At 38.1% G+C, this 25,035-nt stretch overlaps 1 protein-coding gene across 3 annotated transcripts in view; it reads right to left on the bottom strand.

Moving 5' to 3' along the window:
- Nucleotides 1-6,766: 6,766 nt before the first annotated feature.
- LOC113238169 (indole-3-acetaldehyde oxidase-like) overlaps nucleotides 6,767-25,035 on the bottom strand; it is a 31,628-nt gene continuing 13,359 nt past the window's right edge. Inside the window, exons 2-16 of one of the 3 annotated variants that reach the window (XM_026474929.1) lie at nucleotides 20,539-20,702; nucleotides 20,308-20,468; nucleotides 19,852-20,225; nucleotides 19,534-19,757; nucleotides 19,351-19,453; nucleotides 16,466-16,590; nucleotides 16,083-16,376; nucleotides 15,719-16,009; nucleotides 15,138-15,628; nucleotides 14,840-15,023; nucleotides 13,036-13,231; nucleotides 12,201-12,964; nucleotides 11,321-11,510; nucleotides 9,251-9,364; nucleotides 6,767-7,150 (exon numbers count right to left, since the gene is read on the bottom strand). In XM_026474929.1, coding sequence (XP_026330714.1) covers nucleotides 7,080-7,150; nucleotides 9,251-9,364; nucleotides 11,321-11,510; nucleotides 12,201-12,964; nucleotides 13,036-13,231; nucleotides 14,840-15,023; nucleotides 15,138-15,628; nucleotides 15,719-16,009; nucleotides 16,083-16,376; nucleotides 16,466-16,590; nucleotides 19,351-19,453; nucleotides 19,534-19,757; nucleotides 19,852-20,225; nucleotides 20,308-20,468; nucleotides 20,539-20,702 — 3,746 coding nt within the window. In that variant the 3' untranslated portion in view covers nucleotides 6,767-7,079. The remainder of the gene's footprint in view (nucleotides 7,151-9,250; nucleotides 9,365-11,320; nucleotides 11,511-12,200; nucleotides 12,965-13,035; nucleotides 13,232-14,839; nucleotides 15,024-15,137; nucleotides 15,629-15,718; nucleotides 16,010-16,082; nucleotides 16,377-16,465; nucleotides 16,591-19,350; nucleotides 19,454-19,533; nucleotides 19,758-19,851; nucleotides 20,226-20,307; nucleotides 20,469-20,538; nucleotides 20,703-25,035) is intronic. The other 2 variants (XM_026474930.1, XM_026474931.1) reach the window with 2 other exon arrangements.

Genomic DNA, 25,035 nt, shown 5'->3' with positions numbered 1-25,035 from the left:
GTTGCTGAACCAATAAATAAATAAATTGGAAATGAATGAAAACTTCTGTAAGTTGACTGCTACTAAGAAATTCTTTGACTGTTTGCAAATTCAACACGCTTTGAATTTATTTGCTCTCACGTGAGGAGTGGCAGGTTCGCCAATTCAAACACTTGTAACTAACTGTGTTGAACTGAGACTATTGCTCCAAGTCTTCTTGACTTATCTTATAAAGTTGTGGGCATTTCTCCTAGAAGCTCTAAGTTCTCTGACTTCGGTGGACGATTTTTTTTTAATTTCAGGAAAAACATTGAGCGGGAAGGAGAAAGAGCAAAAATTTACATAAGCTTCCGTTAATTGGGCAACTAGATTCTTAACAGTTAATGACATATTTGATCCACCGAATTCAGCTACAACCGAAATCAGAATAATTCAACACAATTTTTGTATAAAATATTATGAAAAAAGCCATAAAAACGTTCAATAACCTACATAAACATGCACTAATATTAACGAACTATTAAATCAAACTTTAAAAACTACAATTTATTTATAAATCAAAAGCAAAAAAATTTCACCTTACGACTATTAATTAAAATCAGTTTTTGGTTTGGCTGTTAAACCTTTTTTCAATCACGTAAAGTATTTCCGCATCTCTATTTAAAAAAAACTTTGATCGCGATCCGTAGCTACAAAAGCAAAAAATTTTTGGAACTTGCGCAATTAATAGGTACTTTTCATTGCCTTTTATACATGATGAAGTAATTCATGCAACTTCAACATCTTTCCTTCCGCTATTTCTTCGCAAAGCTCTGTCTATCTTTTTCTTTAAACCTTTCATATATAATTGGATCGCTTTTTTATGTTTGCTTTTCTAGCACGTTCCTTCATCTTCTTGATTTCCAATTTTTTTTCTGTTTTGATTTTCTCTAAGGTAGTTTATTGGTTTAATGCTAACAATTTATTGCTTAATGCCAAGAAGACAAAATGTGTTAAATTTGAATTACCTAACGTGTAAATCGACTAGTCCAAGCATAGAAATAAACGGAGAAAAGTTAGACTTTGTTAATAAAGCAGTCTTCTTGGGAGTGACCTTAGATAGTAAACTTCAATGGTTTCCACATAAATCTTCCCTGGCCAGCAGATTAAGCTCCGCTACATACGCAGTCCGCAGAATACGTGAGCTTACCGATGTTAGTACTGCTAGACTAGTTTACTTTAGTTACTTCCATAGTATAATGTCCTACGGGATTCTCAGGTGGGGTAAAGCGGCTGATATTCAAACCATATTTGTATTGCAAAAACGAGCGATTCGTTTTGTGTACCGTCTAAGCTCTCGGGTTTCTCTCAGAGAAAAGTTTAAGGAGACTGGTATCATGACTGTGGCATCAGAGTACATTTACTCAAATATTTTACATGCCCGCAAAAATATACATAATTTCAATAAGAAAGAAGATATCCATAATGTTATCCTTAGAGCTAAGTCCAAACTCATGGTACCACGATTTCGTTTAGCCAAGGTAAACCACTCTTTTATACTGTATACGTTTTTACAATAAGATTCCGGAGCATATATTAAATTTATCATTTCCTAAGTTTAAAAACTACATTAAAAATATTTTGATCGAAAAATCATATTACAAAATTGAAGACTACGTGTTAGATAAAGATGTATGGAAAGACGACACGGCTCCAGAATCCACACAAATTTGATTCAAAGTGTATTCCATAACATTTAAGTTTATTTGAAAAGAGCAATCCCTAGAGTTTCTTGCTCGTTCTTCTCAGGGAGGTCAGCGTAGTGAACGAGCAGTAGCTTAAATGTGACGTTTTCAAGTGTAAATTTATTTTACCTATGGAATAAATAATCTTTGACTTTGACTTTGACTTTGATCGATGGTCGCCTCTGATGATAGAATCAATAGGCTTTTCAAAGGCCGGGCACGTACTGACTTGAGATATTTTTTAATCGTTTTAACTAACTTACACCCGGACTAGGTTCCCTTAGACCTATTAACTAAAAAGACAGTGACCTTGCTGGCTCTCGCCACGGCTCACGCAGTCTAGACATCATCGTTAATAATGACACAACAGATTCATCGCTACTCCAAAATGATCCCGGATATGATAAAAACATGTAGGTCAGTGGACACCCTGTTACTGTTACTGTTAAGAAAAAATGATTACTTATTTATTAGTTATGAATTACAATTCTGTGACGAGCGAAACATTAAGTCAATTTATGACAAAAAGCACCCTGAATATTTTTTTAAATTTATTATTTAAAACTTAACATCTGCCATTACAGTTATAATCAATGCGATTGTGTACAAATTCATATGTAGATTCTTACATGAAATCCATAATAAAAAACAAAATAAAAAAAATCAACTACTGGCTAAAATTATTACGAAACATGTACATAGCAAATAACGTATAGTGTTATCTTGTAAATTTACACAGAATACATGAAAATATGTCCGTTGTGTCTGCTACATCATGTAGGATCTGCAAAGCTCGCGTGAGCGGGGCCTTCAGGCTCAGATTAGTCTGGCCGCGCGGCACTGCCAACAACCGCGGTTTTCAATTTAGCATAAATTAAGTATTATTTAAAAATACAACTATCTATACAAGGTCAATTTTTCACTTCAAACTGTGACGCTTGCAGTCTGTCTAGCGTTAAGTAACTTCATATAAATTTTACTTAATTGTATAGGAAAACTCAATCCGTAGCTCAGTTGTTAGAGCGGAGATATTAAGGAAATGTTTTTATGGAATATCATGATGGTTACTATCATAATAATTGTAGTGTATGTGACAACACTGTCTATTCATGTGCGATGCGACTACAGTAGTATCACGAGAGCCGTAGGTGATTGTGGACGTAGTGGCAGTTGTTACGTGTGCACTGTCGAGCTACTAATTCCATTGCCATCTATACAGCAGATAATACAAGTGGCGACGAGCAAAAGGGTAAGAAAAGAAAAATGTAATAAAAAAAAAACAATATTCGAATGTGCCCAGGGGGTCAATTCAGAACCTTACGATAACTCAGTTGTCGACCGATTCGATTCGATATCGTACGATTACGCCGAACGTCCTATTGTTTACAAAGCAAGAATGTAATATGGAAAACTCATAATATTTTAATGCAAGTCTAATGCATTCCAATAGGTACGTTAGGCCTTTAAAGTCTGAAAAATGTATATAAAAGGATTTTCACTTTTCTTATAATCTATTTCACCGACTAACTCCGTAAACGCTGTTGGATAATAATATCGTATCCGAAACCAAATCGAACGATTCGGTTAAAATATCAAAGAGTTCTGAATCGGGGACCTGGACACAACGAATACTGCACAAGATGTAAGCGAAAGAAGTGTCACGTGATATGTAAACACAAGTTGTAGGATGATATGTACATAAAGTGATGTGACCGGCGAGTGTTGTCGCTGCACACAATCGAAACTAAATACAACATTGTAGTATAATTTATAATTGTATTTAGCGGGGAAAGACATAGACGATTTCTCAAGATGTGATAAAGAATTTGAATTGGTTAGGAAGGGTGTTTATGAACAACAATGGGACGAGGCTGTAAAAAAACTATAAGATTTTCGAAAATGAGTTGTGTTTTTACAATAATATTTTGCTAAGAGGTCGTATCGTTACATCTCAGAAATTACGGATATACTACACTACTACACGCTGCTCACGAAGGCCATTCAGGCATTGTGGCCATGAAGGGTCGATTACGAGCGAAAGTCTGGTGGCCACGGATTGACGAGGACGTGGAGAATATGGTCAAATCCTGCAAAAGTTGTACCTTAGTGGACCAACCAAATCCGCCAACACCTATGAAAAGGAGGGAACTTCCGTCAGCCCCTTGGATAGACGTTGCAATGGATCTGCTTGGTCCTTTGCCTAATCAGAATTACTTGCTCGTTGTTGTTGACTACAAAGAACTCAAGTTCACGAAATCTACCACTAGCTTGCAAATAATAATATTGCTCAAGGAAATTTTCAGCAGACTTGGACCCAGTCACAATTACGGTGGATAATGGTAAATAAAAATTAACAGTTTGTGAGCAATGAGTTACGATCATTTTGCAAACAATGTAACATTAACATTTTTAATACAATCCCATACTGGCCACAACAGAATGGAGAAGTGGAACGGCAGAATCGAGACATCATGAAAAAATTCAAAATCAGCTACATGAAAAAAAAGACTTCAAAGAAAGTTTATGGGAGTACCTACTTATGTACTACAACAGTACACCTCACGCAACTACTGGCAAATCACTGTCAGAATTCTTTTTTAGACATCTGAATAGAGACAAAATTCCGTCCTTAGACAAACTTGATAATTCAGGAATTGATGGTGATGGTGACATGCGGGATCGAGATAGAAGTCAAAAAGAAAAGATAAACGAAGGGGTGCAACTGAACTAAATATACAGGAAGGAGAAAAGTGTATGATAAAAATATGGTAAAAGGAAACAAACTTGACTCAAATTTTAATCCGACACCACATACAATTGAAAGTTCTAACGGTAGCGATGTGACAGTAACAAATGATCAAACAGGATAAGTATTAAGAAGAAACGCTATCCACCTGAAACAGATAGAAGTGACTGACAGTGGACAGCAGTTCGAGGAAGAGACCGAGATGAAGGAAAGAAACCGGAATGAACCAAATCGTGAATATGAGTGAACAAGTTGTAATAGTATAGAAAAAAGATACAATGGTGAAAGGTATGAGTGAATATGTGATAGGAAGTACTAAATTCATGTGAAGTTGATTAAATGGTTCAATTCTTAAATTGTAACGATTTATTATTTAGAGATGTAGTGTATGTGACAACACTGTCTCGGGTGTTCATGTGCAGTTGTTACGCGTGCACTGTCGAGCCAGTGATTCCATTACCATCTATACAGCAGATAGTACAATAATCATATAGTCATATAGTAATAGATCGAGCACAGAAAAAAATCCTTCGGTCCTTCTGAGTGTTCGATCGCTGTATTCATAATTATAACAAACTAGTGGAGAATTTCACGAAAAATATATGATTGTCATGGTAATCAAACATTATTATACTCAATAAAAACATTTCATGAAGATGCTGTTTATTGACTGTATCATGTTGAATCCTTGTTTTAGCGGACTGTAGCTAGGTCATAGGTAGGTCTGGTCGCCAGGAAAAACACAATTTGAAGACAGAATTTTAATATTAACTTTGCAGTGACAAATTTGGTATACCTGGTTTACAACACACTCCCGAGAATTGTTAAGAACAAAGCGACCGATACATTGAAACAAAACTATTTATGTATTGCCATAAAAATAAACTAATCTAATTGGTTATCACTGTCCTGCCACGATATGGTTTCTTTTTATTTTCTCGATATTTCGGAACAGTTACAAATTAAATTAACTATCGGGAAAATAAAAATAAATCACATCGTAGTAAGAAACCTGTAATTACTGATAATCATTTAGTGAATAACCCCGAAAGTCTTAAAATCTATAACTTATTGGTATGTTACATTATTGCACATAAAAGATTAGATTTATTAGAATTGAAAATGTTAGGTAGGTACCTAGTTCCCGTCTAGTAATTGTGCAACAAGGCAAGTATAATTTGGTTATTACCTACATTCGGTATTAAGTAATTAGGTACAAAATTATTTTACTTATTGCGTTATTTACCTTAAAACAATAAATAATTGGACGGTGTTTTGCAATGTGAATCAACCCGCGGAAAATCGCAAAATTACTAACTATTAATTCTCTCTCTCTTCTTAACATATTCCTACCTCGGAACATAAAGCTAAATATGAAAGGAAGGAACGAAGGCGAATGTGAGTAAGACGAAGACAGTGGTGGTTGAAAAGCACGAAAGGGTTTTACCCCTTTAGGGGCAAAAACGATTGGTATCGAGGTAGAACAAATGAAAGAATATATCTGAGCCGCTAAGTCTGAAAGCGATTTAAAACACAGCAAAAGCGGAAATCAGGTAAATGCAGCTCTGTATGCCTTCACGGGTAGCCAGAACGTGTGGGCGTTCATCGGAGTGTGCTGGCCCCAAGCAATGTACGGTAGTGAGTATTCGGTGTGAGAGAAGAAACATGAAAGTAGGGTGAATGCTGTAGAAGTAAAGCTTTGCGCAGTTAGTTTTAAAGACAGAATGCCGAACAGAGTATTAAGGGAGCGTTGTGGTGTCAAAGGTGATGTAATGGCCCGGATATGAAATGGAATGGTTATAAATAAGACCTGTGAGGTTTAGTCCTGTAGAAAGGATGAACTTTGGATTATCCTCAAAAAATGTGTAGAGTGTAAATGTGATGCATTTGGAGGAAGACTTTGTCAAAAGCCAGGAGGTTCATGGTATCTGTCTACCCCCGAGGGAGACAAGCGCAGTGGGATATACTTATATATATTGCATAGACCATTATTTAGTAATCGCAAATTTAATTACATAAATATATAATAAACTGATCGTAATTATTTATTATTTTATGTTTTTATTTTTAACGTTCATAGCCTCGCACTAGGGAAAACCCTGTATTACGGGTGCCATGGACACACACATAGACAGCACAAACTACACCCAAACTCACGAGAGAAATAAATGTAGGCCATACAAACATTTCTCCCGGCCCATGAATCGGACCCGGGACCTCTGCGTGGCAGTCAAGCACGGTAACCGTTCGGCCACAGAGGCAACAATATTTACTTGATTGAATGAACTCCACCATTTAAGATCTTTCATGCTCAATATCTCAAAACTGTAGTTTCGTGGGTTAACACAAATATGCAGAACACCATCCAATTAGGAAACGAAACTATTTTTTAGAATGTAATCGCATAGATTTGGTTTTTTTTTTCAATAACAAATATAGGCGATATAGATCCGAAAAAATAATTACGAAAACGTACTCGATGCCCTCCAATTAGTACATAATAAAAAGTTGCACCTTTTCCAAAACATACATTTACAAATACGACAACAGATAAGGCTTATTGGATAGTTAATGCTCTCCCAAGACAATCACTACTCGTACGTCTCACCTTTGACAACAAAGAAGAGAACTCAGTTGAACAAGAACTCCTCGAGATGAGCATTGGCCTTCAGTACATTCGCTTCCAGCGTATACGGCCCATCTGAAATGCAGAATTGGACATTAATCGAGTACTTGGCTATTTTTAGGATGTTGACAGACTAGAAAATGATATAAATCCTCGAACTGAGGATTGAGCAATTAGAAAAAGGGTACTTTTACTGCTAAAATATTAATTTGGCTAATGGCGCACCTTGCGAATTATTTATTACGAAAACTAAAGCTAAAAGGAATGATGGCGAATGTGAGTAAAACGAAGGGGATGGTAATTGTAAGGGATAAAAGTGGAAAAATGGGGACAAGGTTGCTAGCGAGAGTGTACAAAAAGTGAAAGTATGTATGTAGCTGGCTGGGTAGTATGTTTTTTTGATAAAAGATGGTTACTATGAAGATGATATATAATAACGGAAAGTAATAGTCGAAATCAGGTAAATGGAGCTCTGTATGCCTTTATGGGTAGCCAGAACGTGTCAAGAAAGTGCGGGTTCCAACCCTGACGTACGCTAGCGAGTATTGAGTATGACACAGAGGGTATGAGAGCTTTGAGTAGTATGTGCTCTGTTAGGACGCCTTCAAATTAGACGCGTAAAGAAGCGCTACAGCGGCGCTACCGTGGCGCTGCAGCCGCCTAATTGATAATGCAGCAAGCATCTATCTGTCATAGTGAAAGGATTTGCCAATCCGGGTCAGGATACTCGCCAATTGTTGTCCAGTGTGCGCCAAACGTATCCCTACAAGTAAGGAATGGTATGTCGTGCGGGGAGAATCCTTTCGTGTACCCGCGATTGTGCATATGCACAATCGTTCAATAAAAATCCACAGTCTGATCTCAGTATCCAGTTTATTCGGATTATTAAGATTTTACACCCCTATTTTGTGGATATTTCAAAGATTCGCACGAAGCGTTACGCTTCCACATTTATGTGGCAAACGGCTATGGAGTGGAAATCCCTGCCGGCAGAATTGTTCCCTGAACGTTATATAATTTGGACCTTTTCAAAGCGAGAGTCAATATATAATTGTAAGTCAATGGTCAATAGGCATTATTTAGGTGTGCATGCTTCACCGTCGACCTCATTGTCACTTTCCATCAGATGAGAAGAAGGGTTATTCATTATATTATTGAAAATAAAACAATTGACTGACATGAATAAAACTGTTGTTACTCGATTACTATGAAAATGTGATTTCTCTGTGTTTGCAAGAATTAAGTGATACTTTATTCATATGTTTCCGTATTTTGCAAAAATATGTTAACCACCCTTGAAACATAAAGTAATAATTTTGTAGATATTATATCGAATTTTGCATTAACAATTTTTATTTAATTACTAATCGCAAGTTTGATACCTTAAAAAAATAATAAACAGATCGTAATGCTTACTTCATTACAAATCTTTTGGTATATAATTGTCCTGTAAACTTCATTATTTAAATTAGTAATAACAAAAAGTTGCCAAAAATCTTTAATGCTCAATATCTCGAAACTGTCATTTTGTGTGAGAACTCATTTATGCAGAACACGGCCCTATAGTCTGCAAAAAAGGCGCGCGTGTGGCGCAACTGTAGCGCTACATAACAGGTGCGCCACTGCAGCACTTCTGTAAGCGCCTAATTTGTAGGCCCTCATACTGAAAAAGAAGATGTTTAATTGCTTGTCTCTAAATAAACATATTCATTTTAGAATATTAGTTTTGTTGATTTGTTTTTTATTATATTTCGAGAAGTTGATTGATCTCATTGAAGTTTTAAATTCCATAAATAATAAAAATAACGTACAAAATACTGTTTTTTTTTGTTATCCGACATTTTTAAAGAATTATTTAGGTGACAATAGAAAAGTATAGCTTAGTTAGTATAGCGTCTGGCACATTAAGCTAGAAGACGTCGGTCCGAATCCGGCCGGATCCAAGGAATTTTTTCTGGGTGTTCGATCTTTGTATTAATAATTGTAACAAACTAGTGGAGTAATTTCACAAAAAATAATGGAATATCAATGCAATATAAAATTTAAAATAGAAAAGTATCCGAAAAAACCGAATAACTGAGTAACCAAAAATTTAAAAAATAAAAAACCAGTTTTCTAAATCAATCTGTTTGTGAACGCCCTTTTTGCAAGCGTATTGGTGATATTGATACTCACCGACATTGAACCACTGCGTCTGAGGGATACCAGAGTCCTCCCGAGAGGCCGCTATCGCCTCCCGCAGAGCGAATGCCACGCATACCGCCATCGTCGTCGGAGGTTCACCAACAGCTATAAACAATAATAATAATAATAATAATAACGCTCACACTCAACATAGCCCCGCACTAGGGAAACCCTGTGTCGCGGGTGCCATGGACACACACATAGACAACCACAAATTACACCCAAACTCACGAGAGAAATAAATGTAGGCCATACAAATATTTCTCCCGGCCCGGGAATCGAACCTGGGACCTCTGCGTGGCAGTCCGGCATGGTAACCGTTCGGCCACGGAGGCAGTTATAAACAAGTACATTCACTCACTGAAATTCTTAAGGCTGCTAACAGACTGACTGCATGTTTGCAGTTAATGAGTAAAGTCGTAATCAACTTCATGAAGCCGAGACCTCGACTGCATGAAGTAGATGTCGTATAATACTGATTTCAATAAGGCTTTCTATTAAATTTGAAGCTGTGGCGGCTCGGTATTCATGGGGACCTATTCCGTTGGATAAAATCGTTCACCGGGAACCGTAGTCAGGCTGTCGTGTTGTCTGGGCATTGTTCGGAATACAGGATTATACCGTCTTGTGTACCGCAAGGTTCCCATTTCGGACCATTGTTATTCGTATTGTACGTCAATGACATAACAAAGTCTATAGAGCATTCACGTGTTCTTTTGTATGCTGATGATACTAAAATATTTAGGATTATTCTTAATGAAGAAGATGTTCATTAATTACAACAAGATATTAGATTAGAGCTTTCGAAAATTACTGTGCTCAAAGTTGTCTATTTTTAAATCCCGATAAAGGTTTTTCAATTACTGTAGAGAAAGAACATCCAAAAGTGCATACATATACAATATGTGGAAAAAATCTCAATAGAGTGATGGAGATCAGAGACCTTGGTGTTATCATGGATTCTAAACTCACGTTTGTTCCACATGTTGATAAAACAGTGTCTAGGTCTTTCAAACTATTAGGGTTTATATTACGGATTGGTGAACCTTTTAAGAACTCATTTACCTACAAGTTGCTTTTTAATGTACGTACGTAGCAGGCTAGAATTTGCAAGCTCTGTGTGGACTGTCCAGTTGCCGAAAATGACTGATCAGAGAAAATGACGAATTGGGCAAATTGACGAGTTACAAATTTAGATGGCATTGGCAAATTACAGAAATTGACCAGTTGACGAAAATGGCGTATTAACGAGAATAGCGAGTGGTCCCTTAGTTCCTGTGTCATCGGCATCCCTACCAAACTGTACTCCAAAATAAAATAGAAAGGATACGTAAATTCATCAAAGCTCTGGACTATAGAGTGCGTCATAATCATGTAGACTACGTCATCCCTTAAGGTGTACAATATTGTTCCAATATGTAGCATCGTCGTTCTCTAATTGACCTGACATATTTATACAAAATATTGCATAACATTGTAGATGCACCATTTTTGTTGGAAAATGTATTTATTCGTGTGCCGCGAAACAATGAAAGAGCAAATCGTAAAAAAAATATTTTTGTCGTTAAGTTTACTAAAACATGTACTGGTAGCAACAGTCCCATAAAAATGACTTGTTACTTATACAATTGAAAATGTAGTGAAGTTGACTCATGTGTGCGGGAGTTCAAAAGCCACATTAGCAAATCAAATTTAAATACGGACTCTCGACATTAGTTTTGTTTAATTTTATTAATTTTTTTTCTACTTAATATACTATACCACTATACCTTATACTTATTCACTTCTAATTACATGCAACTACAGGTTTTAGTAATACGTTAAAAGTTGTTTTTATTTCGTAATTATAAAAAAGTCTTTGTTCCTGAATAAAAAAAAATATTTACCCATTTGTTATCGAAGCAACTATGACCAATATAACACGTACACGATACAGTATGATTTTATTTTAACATTATTTGTTGCGCGTAAACTACAATAGTACATTAATACTACAGCGGAAATTCACGTTTTCATAACTGCATTTGAGTATATGTTGTGGCAAGTGTTAACATTACTTACCCTTCGCACCAATGACGCCAGTCGGATTGAATGAGTTCCTACGTAACTGCACGCGAAAGTCGATCGGGATGTCCTTCGCGAGCGGCACGTGGTAGTTCCAGGTGCGATCAGTGAGCACCTCGCCACTCGGTGCGACAATCTGGTGCTCTGACGTCCAGTACCCCACGCCCATCACGAATCCGCCCTCGATCTACAATATCAAGCCCATATCGTCGGGGATAGTGTAATTACGCGTAACTAGCATTTGATTACGAGTCTCCATTTTGATAATCTAGTCGCCAAATCAAATCCGCGTAAATGTTTTTTTTTAATTTGACGGAACGAATGAGTCGTGCGCCTGATGGTAAGCTACACGCCTGTCCATAACAGTTACAGTGCCACTCAGAGCTTTAAATTGCAAAGATCTGAGGGGCACTATCACTGCGCCCGTCACCCTGAGACATAAGTTGACAAGTCCCATGTGCCTGTAATTTCACCAGCACCCTTACCCTTCAAAACCGGAACACAGTAATGGTGACATTACTGCTTGGCGGCAGAAATAGGTAAGGTGGCAGTACTACCCTGGATGAACTCTGTCACAAGGATCTCTACTGCTCTAATGTCATGGGAACCAAATTTGCGTTATTGCGGGAATCAATTGATATTAGTCCGTGGACAACATAAATTAATGCTTACTGAACAAAAGTGAAAGTCGTAGCCATTGAAATAACAAAGCAAGTATCGTTAAATCCCTCTCCTGTGAAATTTGGTTTGGTGCAGATACGCGCTTTTTACCGATCCTACATACGCGGATTTGCTCTATCCCCGACGATATGATAATTATATATTGTGCTAAGAGTATGATTGTAATAGGAACTACTAACACTCATTTGTTACTCACCTGACCGATATCTATTTCGGGATTTAGACTTGTTCCTACGTCTTCTATTATATCGACCCTTCTAATTTCGTGTTCACCAGTCAAAATATCCAACTCAACCTCTGCAAAAGCGGCACCTCCTGATCGGTGAATCGTGATGTCGTTTGGAGTCACTCTATAACTCGCTTGCAAGTTGATACCTCGGAGATACGCGTTCAGTATCAGCTCCTCCCACGTAGGGTTGTTGAGTTCTTCGCGGAGAGCTGCAAGTCTATCTAAAATAATTTGGCAGCATTTTACTGCACCAAAACATACGGCACCAGTAGATGTGCTACCTCCAGTGACAGATGTATTAGGGTTTGATGCAACATCTGTTGGCTTCACCTTAACCTTATCCGTCTTAATATTCAAGGTGTAAGCGATAACCTGAATTACTTTGGTATTTTTGCCTTGCCCTATGTCCACTCCTCCGTGCTTGACTACTAGAGAGCCATCTCCATGGTAGATAGAGATCGTGACTAAATAGTCCACTATAACTCCAGCTGGCCATCGCATCAGAGCAACTCTCAGGCCCCGTTTTTTCCACCTGTTCAATTGATTGAATTCTTTAACTTCTTTCTTTCGTTTTTCATATTCTGCATCCTTTACAAGGGTTTGTATCATTTCGTTAACTTCAGGGGCGTTTGGACTAAGATTGTTTAAGCGGACTTCTAGAGGATCTTTATCGAGTACGTAAGATATTTGCTCCATTATATATTCAGTCAGTGCTATAGTATCAAATGTTCCTACAATACAAAGAGACAGATGATGATTTTTATCAAATAAAAGATTTTCTTGTTTATGAGATATAAATTACCAGGTGCTCTGCAAAACGAATTAGACGGGGTGTCTGTGGTAACATTGAATGTCTTGATTGACCATCGCCGACTGTCGTAGCAACTCCGGATGGCTGGACCAGCAAATCCAATAAGAGGTTCGTTCACAACGTAGCCGTTGTCCGCATAGTAATGATATTCTAAGTACTGAATCTCACCTAAGTCATTTACGCCAACCTAAAAAATTACCCCTTTATTTATGGACATTACAACGAAAAAATATATACGTATAAATAAAAGATGTCCTATTTATGCAACGTTTAAGCATAAGTAGCTATTTTTTAAATGACTTCAAAAAAAGGAGGTGGTTCTCAATTCGATTTTTTTTTGTATGTATGTTACACGACAACTCTTTGTTATGTTACGCGGCATTTGTGAACCGATTTAATGATTAATTTTTTGTTGGAAAGAGGGTGCCTCGGTACCTTTGCCTTTGGTAGCTTACTTGCTTGAGACCACGGTCTAATGCTGTCAGGAATGCTATCATCTTTCTCACTGTATCGATATCCTTGATGATGCAGTGGTTCTGTACTACGAGGTACCCTAGCACCGACAGCTTGGCGTTGAGAGCTGCTGAGTGCGACTTCTCCAGGTGAGACACCTCTTTTGCTCGATCCGCTCTCAACTGTTCAACGGCGCATTCATGACGCGATCGTGAGTCTGCTAGACGCAAGATCATGTTGCAAAATTCTTGCAGACTCGCGACGACGACGTCCCTGATTTCCCGTTTGAGGTTCCGGGAGCTCTCCACTCCTTTTTTAGCTGTGCTGTGGAGGTGGTTAGCTCGCGCCGGAGTCTGACGGACAGGATCTTCGTTAGCGAAACTAGCGAGGCTCTACTGTGCCTCCGCCCGAGCCTCTTCTTCGCCAGGCCTATCGGAGAGAACCGGTAATCCGATCGATCCCGCTACGTTCGACTCCACCGATTATGGAGTATATTGAGCCGAAGTGGTGACACCTCTGGCGACATTGACGATTGCCAGTTCTCTCAGCGACTTCGGAGTCGAAGTAGCCAGTAGCCGGCGGTATTTTGTTAGGCAAGAATCCAGGGAGAGTTGGTGTGGCCTTCCATCATGCCTTCTTCTTTTCTCTGCTTTCTTCTGGACCACGCTGGACGGCGTCTTGGCCGTTTTAGTTATCTTCGGAAGGCCGAACATTTTGCCAAAGCCAAGTAAATGAAACCAGCGTGAGTGGGAAGATAAATTTTAGCCCGGTATTGCCGGAGGGGGGCGTGCAAGGTGTCGTTAGAGAAGGCTCTCGGTGAGCTAAACAAGTACATTCAGTACAAATTTAGAAAAATGTACTAAATCTACTTTTTTGTATGAAAATTTTGACATTTTGAAAAATTTACTATGGGAGGGGTCACGCGATCGCGCGCAAACCAACCTAGGATCAAAGACAACAATTAATTATAATTTTTTAATAGGAAAAAACCACCAATACCGTTCGGGGAGTGGGGTTTGAAATTTTGTTACCGGACAAATACAAGTCAATAAAGCTAACGAAACAAAACAATAAAAATTAAATTAAGTTCTTAAAAATGTTACCTGGGGTCTAAAAAGATGTTTTTTGTCCATATGTGAACAACTGCATTGAAATAACGAAGTGAGTAAATATTTTTTTGTTCAATTTGTAATTAATATTTTACAACATTTAAATAGGAACGCAAGTGTTATGAATTAAACTGGTTTCTTTAGTGTGTAGTTTCGTCCTGTTAAAAAATTATATGAGCACAAGTACACCGAACTAAAATTGAAATCATGTCCTGATAACAGACACATTATACCTCAAAATCCCTAGTAGATGGATTACGTTTCCCAGTAGATCGCAAAGTCGATTGGATGCTGGACACAAATCGGCACGGTCGGTTCAGCAGATACGTTGTTAGTGCACATGCCACTGTCACCTGATGACCACGTGAAATTTTGTTACCGTATGCACCTCCACAACGAGATACTTCGAGATTGATTCTAAAAAAATATGGTATTTATCTTGACCTATTCGTTAATACAAATCACGAAACAAATCACATAAGGTAGGTTATATTGATACCTTTTTTTTTTTTTTTTTTTTTTTTAACCTACCTATTTTGTGGAATATTCAAAAGGTCAGAAATGCTAAGGTGAGTCCAGCTTGGAAACTGAGTTGCTGGAAATACGTCAATACCATCATCGCTCGGTCGAGTGACACACGCTAGCGTTTCCATCGAATAGTGGTACTGCCAGTAGAGGTTGTGACAGTCACTGATCACTTTACGTACGTTACTCCCACGGTCTCTCGCTGGTATAGCGACATACAAATTGACTCTACTTGGATCCTGTTCTCGGATTTCGTTAATCGTCAACAGGGGTCCATGTTTATCTTGTCTGTATTTCACTCTCACAAGCAAAGCAGCCCTATTGGCTAATTTTTCCGAATCAGCCACCACTATCCCTAGTGGTTGGTCATAAAATTTTACGATTTTATCTGCAAATAATTCTTCGTTTGCCGACGCACCAGCCTGTTTCAAAGATACGAAAGAATTGATCCCTGGTATGTCTTTTGCTGAAAAAAAGGCGATTACCCCAGGTAATTTCTGAAAATATGGAAAAAGGAATATTGTGTACATACAAAAAAATTACTCAACTGATTTACATATCTTACAAAACATAAGATCGTGTCTTACCAACGCTGGGCTTGGATCAATTTCTTCTATTACTCCGGTGCCAATATCAGATGTAACAAAAGCACAAAAGACTTCGTCCTGCTGTGTGGGCAAATCGTTAACATACTTCGCTTCACCCGCGCACTGGATCAAAGCATCTACCTTGGGCATGGGTTCGTTGATAGGCCAAATGTCCGGATTGGTGTCGTATACCTCAGTGCCCTTAGATAAAGGTCTGCTCTTCCTCAGGTCGCTCACTCCTGAACGATACCAAGGCTTCAGACTTTGTTGAGGAATTATCGTTAACAAGCCCTGCAATAAAGAACAAAATTAGAAAAATTATATACATATATGCATAGTACTCTCCTCCGCTCCCTCAACTTGCCTTATAAAATAAGCCAAGCGCGCACTTCTTTCTGTACTCCGGTGTCAACTCGCCGGCTATGTTTTCGACCTTTAGCTCTAGTTCCAAGGTGTGGAGGGCTTCTTGTAGCACCTTGTTAGTGAACAGGTTCTGGCCTATGAGTAGTTGCTCAGTGTGCGAGGCATGGGTGAAATACGCGGAGAGACCACCGAACACGATACGCGCTGACACAACCTCGTTTGGCCGATGAGGGTCAAACTGGTATAAGAATGCGGCGTTCACCGATGCGTGTGCGTTTTGGGACCGAGGCATCACCTGCAGAGTGCAGAGTCGATAGATATTGATAAATTCATGAAAACAATACCTATCTAATGGACAATTTAAATATCATAGAAATACAAAACCTTAAAAGATACGAATTCATAGTTGTGCGATAGCGGTGGTAATTTTACGTGAGTAATCACTTTCCCGGTCATATTTAAATGTAGAAATTGTTCTGGCAAAACTTCCGTCACGGATTCCTTACTGGCTGTAAAAAAACAGAATAATTGTAATTAGATGACATAAAAATGTTGTTACGTTAAGGGAGGTGGACAGTACAAATCACGATCCTTGTCGGAAACTTGGAAAGATTGACATCCGCGGCCTACCTCTCGAACTGCTTACAGAATATCTAATAAACCGTAAACAAAGGGTTAAAATTGAAGACATTATTTTTTTCGCTCTCATTTTATGGACAAAACTTTTTCTGACCATCTTGATGTGTCGATACTTCCAATAAGCTTCCAATGAACACTACGCCAACTTAATTGTTAACCTGTTTCTGTTTTTATTTAGTTTTTGTTCCTTTTTTCACAAAATTCGTTCTTTTGTTTTTTTTTCGAATCATTATTTTTGTTCCTTTATTATGTGGGTTTATAAAAATAACAGAAAATTACCAAAAAATAAAGTTGGCGTAGTGTTCATTGGAGGTATCGGTGTGTCAGTTGTCCTTAATTTTGTGGCATTTTCGATCATCTCCATTGAGATGATTGAAAATGCTATTGCGCAACGATTTTCACATTGCACTCTAGACGAGGAGGACCCGGGTTGATTCTTGGAGGGACCAATCAGGAAATAAACTTTTCTAAATTGGTTCGGGTTAGGGTCTGGGTAGTGCCGCAGAGTAAATTAAGAAATGAGTGAGCTAATAAGGAAACGGCATGGTTCTATGCGGCCCAGTTCACCTGGGAAAACTGAATTTTTAAATTCGTATCATGACATTTATATATAAAGTTGAGTAGCCATTGCACGAGAAGCTGGTGAGTTTTACTTTTTAAACATTAATCATTGTATCTGACCAGCTAACGCTGTCATTATTATTTTTATTTTGTTAATGGCGGCCACTGGAGACTATTAAAGGCTTGGGAACAAAGAGGATATAACCACTACGCCATGGGAAAACGAAATCCTGTAGTTGTTTTTTCATTCTTTCCGTAAGGGAAATACATACATACAGCCATACAGCCAGAATTTTTCTTCTTTTTTACACTGTTACGAGCCCGCCACTTTCTAGAAACAGTTTATTCTTGTCTTTTGGCGATTAGCGTTTCAGGCACGCGGTGTTCTGACTTGTTTGGTCACTGGGTAACTTTTATGGAATGCTTATTTTGACAGCTGTGACGTTAAGTTGCATGTCAAGTGGCTCGTGCTGTTAAAATTTTTCCATATATTTTTTATCCTCTAAGAATTTTACGAAGAGAAATAGATGAACCGCTTTTGAACCGTCAACGTAAAGTCCATGGAGACATTTGACAATCGGCTGATAGAGGACGGTGGAAGAAAAATACATGTTGTGCCGACCCCACTTAGCGTGGTATAACGGCAGGAAGAAAAGGAAGACGTAAGAATTTAATAGGCAATTCAATTCTCGGGCTTAATCAGGGTTGCTACATAGGGTGCACTATAAGTTTCCGGAACTGGCCACTCACATAAATAATATTTAAAAAGTAATTACACCATTTAAAAATGGAACTCTGGCTATAGAATACAGTTTGTTTCATCTGACTGGCACTTGTTTTTACATTGTGGCGTCATTTTAGAAATTGATTGTCTACTTCACCATGGATTTAACTCGTGAAAATTTTCGTAGTATGATTTTCTACGACTTTAAGTATAATTTAACAGCTCAGCGGAGCTTCGCTCAGCTTCAAACTGCTTTTGGCGATGAAGCACCGTGCAAGACGACTATTTATAGCTAGTTTGCAGAATTCAAACGCGGTCGTGTAAATTTCAGTGACGACTTTCGTGATGGTCGCCCGTTCACTGCTGTGAACGACAAAAACATCGATGCTGTGCGCCGTATGATCAAAACAGACAGACATGTGACATACCAAGAGATTTGGGCATCTTTAGGCATAGGCATGAGTCAAATACAATCAATACTACACAAACATTTGGGTGTGAAAAAGCTCGAGCTCTCGGTGGATTCCACACAATTTGACTGAGGCTCAAAAAACGGATTGTGTCACTTGGTGCAATGCCATGCTTACCAGATTCAACGAACTGGCGTCAAATTTGGTGTGGGACATAGTAACGGGTGACAAAATATGGATTTATTATTACGATCCCAAAACAAAGTAGCAATCGAGCGTATGGGTTTTTCGAGATGAGCCGAAACCAACCAAAGTGGCGCGCGTTCAAAATGCCTCTAAGCCGATGATTGCTTTTTTTTTAATAAAACTGGACACGTGGCTACTGCTGCTTTGAAGAATCGTTGTACCGTGAGTAGTGATTGGTACACGACCATTTGTTTGCCTGAAGTTATTGATAAACTCCGTAAAAATAACCGTAAACGCCGTATCATCTTGCACCATGATAATGCCAGTTCTCACACGGCCAAACAGACAAGCCATCAAGACAAGGGTTTTTCTAGATGAGCCATCCCGCGTTCAGTCCCGACCTGGCACCTTGTGACTTTTATTTACTTCCAAAAATTAAGAACGAGTTACGCGGTCAACGATTTTCATCACCTGAAGAGGCTGTCGAAGAGTATGAAAAATATATTTCAGAGATTGTCACGGAGTGGCATAAATGTTTTCAAAACTGGTTCATTCGTATGAAAAACTGCATTAACGCTAACGGAGAATATTTTGAGAAACAATAAATTCATTTCTGACCATTTATAGTAGGTATTTTTTTTCTTATTCGTTCCGGAAAGTTATATTGCGCCTCACGTATAAGGGCTCAAGAGGCCCAGGTAATTGGTGCGTTTGTTTGGCACATTATTTTGTGTAATAGTTGAAGTTACCTATAGTCAGCACAGCCCCTGTTGACTCCAGCAGCAAGTAAACGTCGGAAGAAAAAGTTGGCTGTCGATGCTTTAGCATGAGATTTCCAGCGATAGTGCCGATCTGGAAAGCACCATCTTAACATTTGAGTCTATTTATCACGTACAATGAACAGTAATTTCCGACCTCGTGACATCACTTACGTTTCTGACAGGAATATGCGCGACTAAGTCGAGGTGCTCGTGCAACTTGAGCAAATAACCGAACTCTTCTTCCTGATGCGCTACCGTCAGCATTATGTCCATGAAGTTTGTAAGGGTGCTGCCAGCGCCAACCACCAGGTTCTGGTCGACGTAGTAGCCCTTCAGCTCCTCTACGGGCTGGATGTCTATCAGCACTCGCGGGAAATCGAACACCGGGACGGCACCTCGTGACATGCCAGGCAAGGAGACATTTTACTACAACGCCACTAAAACAATTGATTTTATTTTATAGGTTTACACAACAGATACAACTCTTACCTTTACCGGTGTTTCCATTCACCAGCATGTACGAATCGTCACCCTCTTGTTCCAAAATAGCAAAGATATCTTTGACTTCTTTCACTCTATACCAAATTCTGTTGTCTTTCAACTTGATCTTGATAATTTTTGCTTCGTCGTTAGGTTTCTGCACGATGCACCAGTCCCTGCAATCTCCGGTGCAGTCGCCTCCGCCTCGTCTGCAGGTCAAGTCTTCAATATCTGTGACGTACTCGTTAGGCTTGGGCGCGTCCTTGGCGAAAGTTTTGAAAGCGTCGAGGATAGGTCTGAACCCGGTACACCGACAAACGTTGCTCCCAAACGAATTTTCAATTTGACGTTGCGTCAAATTGTAATCGCTACTTTCTAGTAAACTGCAAAATTTGAAAGTACGTTATTACTTGTAGAACAAGAATATAAACAACCCACTGCACCCTACGTGGCACTGGCACTTACCCGTACATAGCCATTACCCAGCCGGGCGAACAATAGCCGCACTGCGAGCCGTTGTGCTCGGCCAGCGCCCGCTGTAGAGGGTGGTAACCGCGGCGGCGATCGCCAAGCCCTTCCACGGTGGTGACTTGCCAGCCGTGACATGACGTCACTGACACCAGGCACTGTAACAAGCACACCTTGAGTAAGGCAAGGTAGCTGGCCAACGACCTCGCTGAGGGGTCGGGGGCTCACCGAGTTGACGGAAAAGACGCGGGGAGCCGTGTCATCGGCAGTGCTGACCGCCACAATGCACGCACCGCACCCACCCTCCTTGCACATGTACTTAGTGCCACGCAGGTTCAGCCGCTCGCGGATGTAGTCGTTTAGCGACACGTCTGAGTCCACATCGCCGCCCACTGCCACAACATTCACATTGCTACATGAATATTTTTATTTATCTTCTTCTTACGTGTTCCATGATGTAACAAAAACAAGCAGTCGGCCATTCTCAAACCAAAAAATTTTGAAAGTCAAAGGCACTCGAATAGTGGGAATGTACCAGTATCGACGAATTCGCTCGTAATTTACATAAGTATCTAATTACCGTAACTTTGGTTTTAAAAATTTCTACATCCTGTTCCCTTATTTTTGAATTAGAATTTTCAGGAAATATCTTGTGGCTTATTGAAATAAAAGCGCTAAGATGCCTTTTGTGTACCTATTACGATATTCGAGTATTTTCAATCACTCCAGTTTTTGAAATTTTGAAGAAAATAGTTCGTGTTCTAAGTACCGTTACGAAGTATAAATTACTGTAGATTTTCTAAGTACCGTAGTATGACAATATGGAAGAGTTTTAAACATTACATACTATTTCGCGATATGCTTTGTTTCCAAATAGAATGTGATACAAACCAGACTTCTAGATAATTTGACATTATAATCAAACCATATAACAACATTTTTTCAACACAATGGGAAAAAATAAGAAGGAAATTGAAAAAAACGACACTTGCGGCACATCGACGGTGACAATGGTGACGGTGATTTTATATCAACGATCAGAGAGAGAGAGTAAAGAAAATTAGTTGTTTCCAGTTTGGAAAATGACTGTTAAATAGAAAAAATCGAACGCGAATCAGAATCAATTTCAGAGCATGATACAAAAGCTACAAAAAAAATGACAACAACTCAATTAAATGGCACAATTTATGAGATCCCCTGAAAACTCCATCGCTAATCAATTCGCGAGATACCCGACATATAGTAAACCGACCGCGGTTCCAGCGTGCTCTTGAAGAAAACCACAAAAAATATTGTGCTTTGTCAGCCACCTACTTCTTCCAAGAACTCCACAAATGCGAATCGCTTGGACAAAGATTCGAAATCCATTTTCTTTGCCTGGATTTGTTGACACCACGGTCCACGTCTGTTTAGAGCTTTTTTTTATACTGCTGAATTATTAAGTTTTATATTATGCGTTTACCATTGGTGCACCATTCAAGATCGTTTAAATGAACTTAGAATAGATTTTTTAATAATAATAACAACAAGAGCCTCTAACCTTAAAAGAAAAATAGCAAAAAGTCATTTGGTTCAGTGTAGTATAAAGCTTCTGTTTAGTTTAGGTACCAGTCTCTTGCAAACATTATGTAAACACAATGTTTGTCTATTATAGTTTGATTCATGTATAGTTGTTATGTTTGTGGAGATAAATAGGTAAATACATTATTATTATGTAACAAATAATTATAATTAATATAACAAAAATTTACAATTAATTTCATAGAGTAGAAAATCGAAATGAAACTTATTTTATTTCTAATTTTTGCGTTTTCTTAAAAATGTTTGCACTTTCTAATTACCGCAGCCACGTAAAATAACCATTACTAATTACCGTTGCCTACTTACTTTGTCTATCAAATCTTTTATACGCAATTTGGAATTCTCTAAATAGTTTGGGTTTGGTAAACATTTACTAGAATTTATACATACATTTACTGCTATTTTCCCGTATTTGATTATTTACTCTGTGAAGTTGTGCCCATTAATTCCTTGTCATATGAGAAGGTTTCCTCGTTTTAATAACTTTAAAGTAACTATCTCGTCACTGTCTTGTTTGTTAACTTGAATTAAAATTAAAAAAACCTATAAAACGGTGTACTCTAAAAAGTTAACAATTATATATATTTATTTCTAATAGAAAATATATATTGTATACAATATATATGAACAATGATGTGCACTTATTCTATTGTTAGAAAATTTAAAATTTAAAATATATATTTGAACGCATGTAGCCCACAACAATGTCTAACATAGGGGCAGTCATCCCCTACGACACGGAGAACAGTGTTGGGGCTGGCCCGCACACGACGCAAAAAAATGCATGAAAACCGTCAACACGTGTGTCAGCAAACATCCCGGGTGTGCTGCAGACACGGAGCAGCCCCATCAACACCCGGAACGCGTTATTATATTGAGTCAGTAGGAGCCAGTAAGCCCTGTTCGTATACTCTCGCCACAGGCCGCATGGAGGGACATTACGCTCTGAAGAGAGTTACCTTCACCTCTTCCGAATATCTTGCGAGTCGACGTGCGATCATATTTGCCCTGACTGACCGAGCCCTACGTTCCCTTTCGATATCGCTGTCATGTTTAAGATCAGGCGCCAAGGTGAGGTAACTCGGAGTTACACTTACGTCTGCTCCCGAATACCATATATTGGCTTTTCTGTGTATTATATTTTAGCCTGTGGTCTATCGCATTCGTCTCACACGCCTTCAACAATTTACGCAGACCACAGATCGACACACTCAGCATGGCCATGCCATCTGCATAACGAAAATTGTTTAGGCACACTCCGTCTGTATGGCACCACACTCGAGCTTGTAATGGTCCGATAGCCTCCCCGCCCATCTAACGCAGTTGATCTGATTACCATACCAGTATTTAAATATATGAATTAATTCTGGAGACAAATTTATGTTTTTTAACTTTTTCCATAGGGTATTATAGGAAACGAGATCGAATGCCTTAGATAGGTCTAGGAAACCGCGGATAATTGGCGTATTTCTATCTGCACAGTACTTGCCAGTGTGCTTTAGACATAGTATTGAACTTCCCTTTCATTTTCGTGGATAAACCAGGACAAAATCCGAACTGATCGTCATGTAACCAAAGATACGCGCTTAACCGTACGTGAAGCATACTGTCAAATACTTTAGCAATGACAGTTCCAAGAGATATTGATATCTTATAATTTTCTTTATCCAAAAGATCGCCAGTCTAATTTTTTATTACAGGAACAATAATGGTTTTCATTACATTTTGAGGTAAATAAGCGTGTACTATACACATAGTAAAAAACATTGCGACTATTCTATATATATGTGGACCAGCGTAATGCTCAGTAAGAGCTCAATGCTAAGACATGAGAATAGAATACAAGCTGTTTATTCGCTGAAAAATGTAGTTAACATTGCAGGTCTTATCGTATATTATAGTAGATCGTACATTTCAGCACAAACTGGGCATGCGAATATTTTACACCATTCTTTTTTCATTTTTGGTGTAGCATGCATTAAAGTTAAATTAAAAATAGCATCAACAAACAACAACAATTGGCATTTAACCGCAAAATAGGAAGTCAAAAATATAACATACAATAGTCAAATTTCACATTTTATATTATTATGTAAAAAATTTAATTGTGCAATTTCATTTTAAATTGTCTACAATTAAATTCTTTAACTGCATCCGGTAATTTATTACATAATTTAGATGCTAATACGGACGTCGTTCTTCTGTGAAATTCCAAATTAGAACGTTTGGGCCGTATTTCTATTTTTAACCGACTTCAAAAAAAGAGAAGGTTCTCAATTCGATACAGTCGAAGTCGTTTTTTTGTATACATGTTAGGCGATAACTCCGGTAATTGTGAACCGATTTCATGATTCTTTTTTTGTTGGAAAGAGGGTACCTCCATAGTGGTCCCATTTCATTTTGAAGAAAATCATCCACCTCTAAGGGTGGCTGTTCACGCATGAAGATTAATTTTTATAAATAGCGCCTAAATGTTATTATACGGAGCAATTATTTTAATGGTTGATTTTGCTATTCTCCAATTCAAGGCGTTTTTCTCTAAATATACCTACTTTGAGTAGTGAGAACCGATTTTTATATCTCATGTGTCAAGTTCCGTATAGTGGCGAACTAATAATAATAATAATAATAATATAATATAATATAATATAATAATAATAATATAATAATATATCTTTATTAACACTTTGCCTTATAATTAGTACAGAGCAGCAATTTTATTATTTATTTAACAAAATTTTATTGGTATAGATATAACCGTAGCACAAAATATAAAATAAGGCGTACCAAATTTAGAGATTCTGCCTCCTAAACTAATCAAAGACTGTATCTTAGGAGGCAGTGTTCAGTTAGGGGTAACTATTACAAAAAATCAAATCTTTTATTGAATCCAATCATTATAAAGTATATAAATATAAGTGAGTCTGTACGGTTGTGGTTTACAACTACAGTGAAAGGCATGCGTGTACCAAAAAATATTAAAAAATAAGATTTCATAATTTCTAAAAGGGTGATTCTAATGAAGAAGTAAGAAAATAAAGAAAAAAATAAAATATACTTCGTGACCTATATATATAAATGGACGTGTAAGTGTGTGGTGTGTGTGTGTGTGTGTGTGTGTGTGTGTGTGTGTGTGTGTGTGTG

The sequence above is a fragment of the Hyposmocoma kahamanoa genome, unplaced genomic scaffold (assembly GCF_003589595.1).
Source record: "Hyposmocoma kahamanoa isolate Upper Pololo Valley unplaced genomic scaffold, ASM358959v1 95, whole genome shotgun sequence".
NCBI lineage: Eukaryota > Metazoa > Arthropoda > Insecta > Lepidoptera > Cosmopterigidae > Hyposmocoma > Hyposmocoma kahamanoa.
This window is presented reverse-complemented; position numbering and strand designations above follow the sequence as displayed.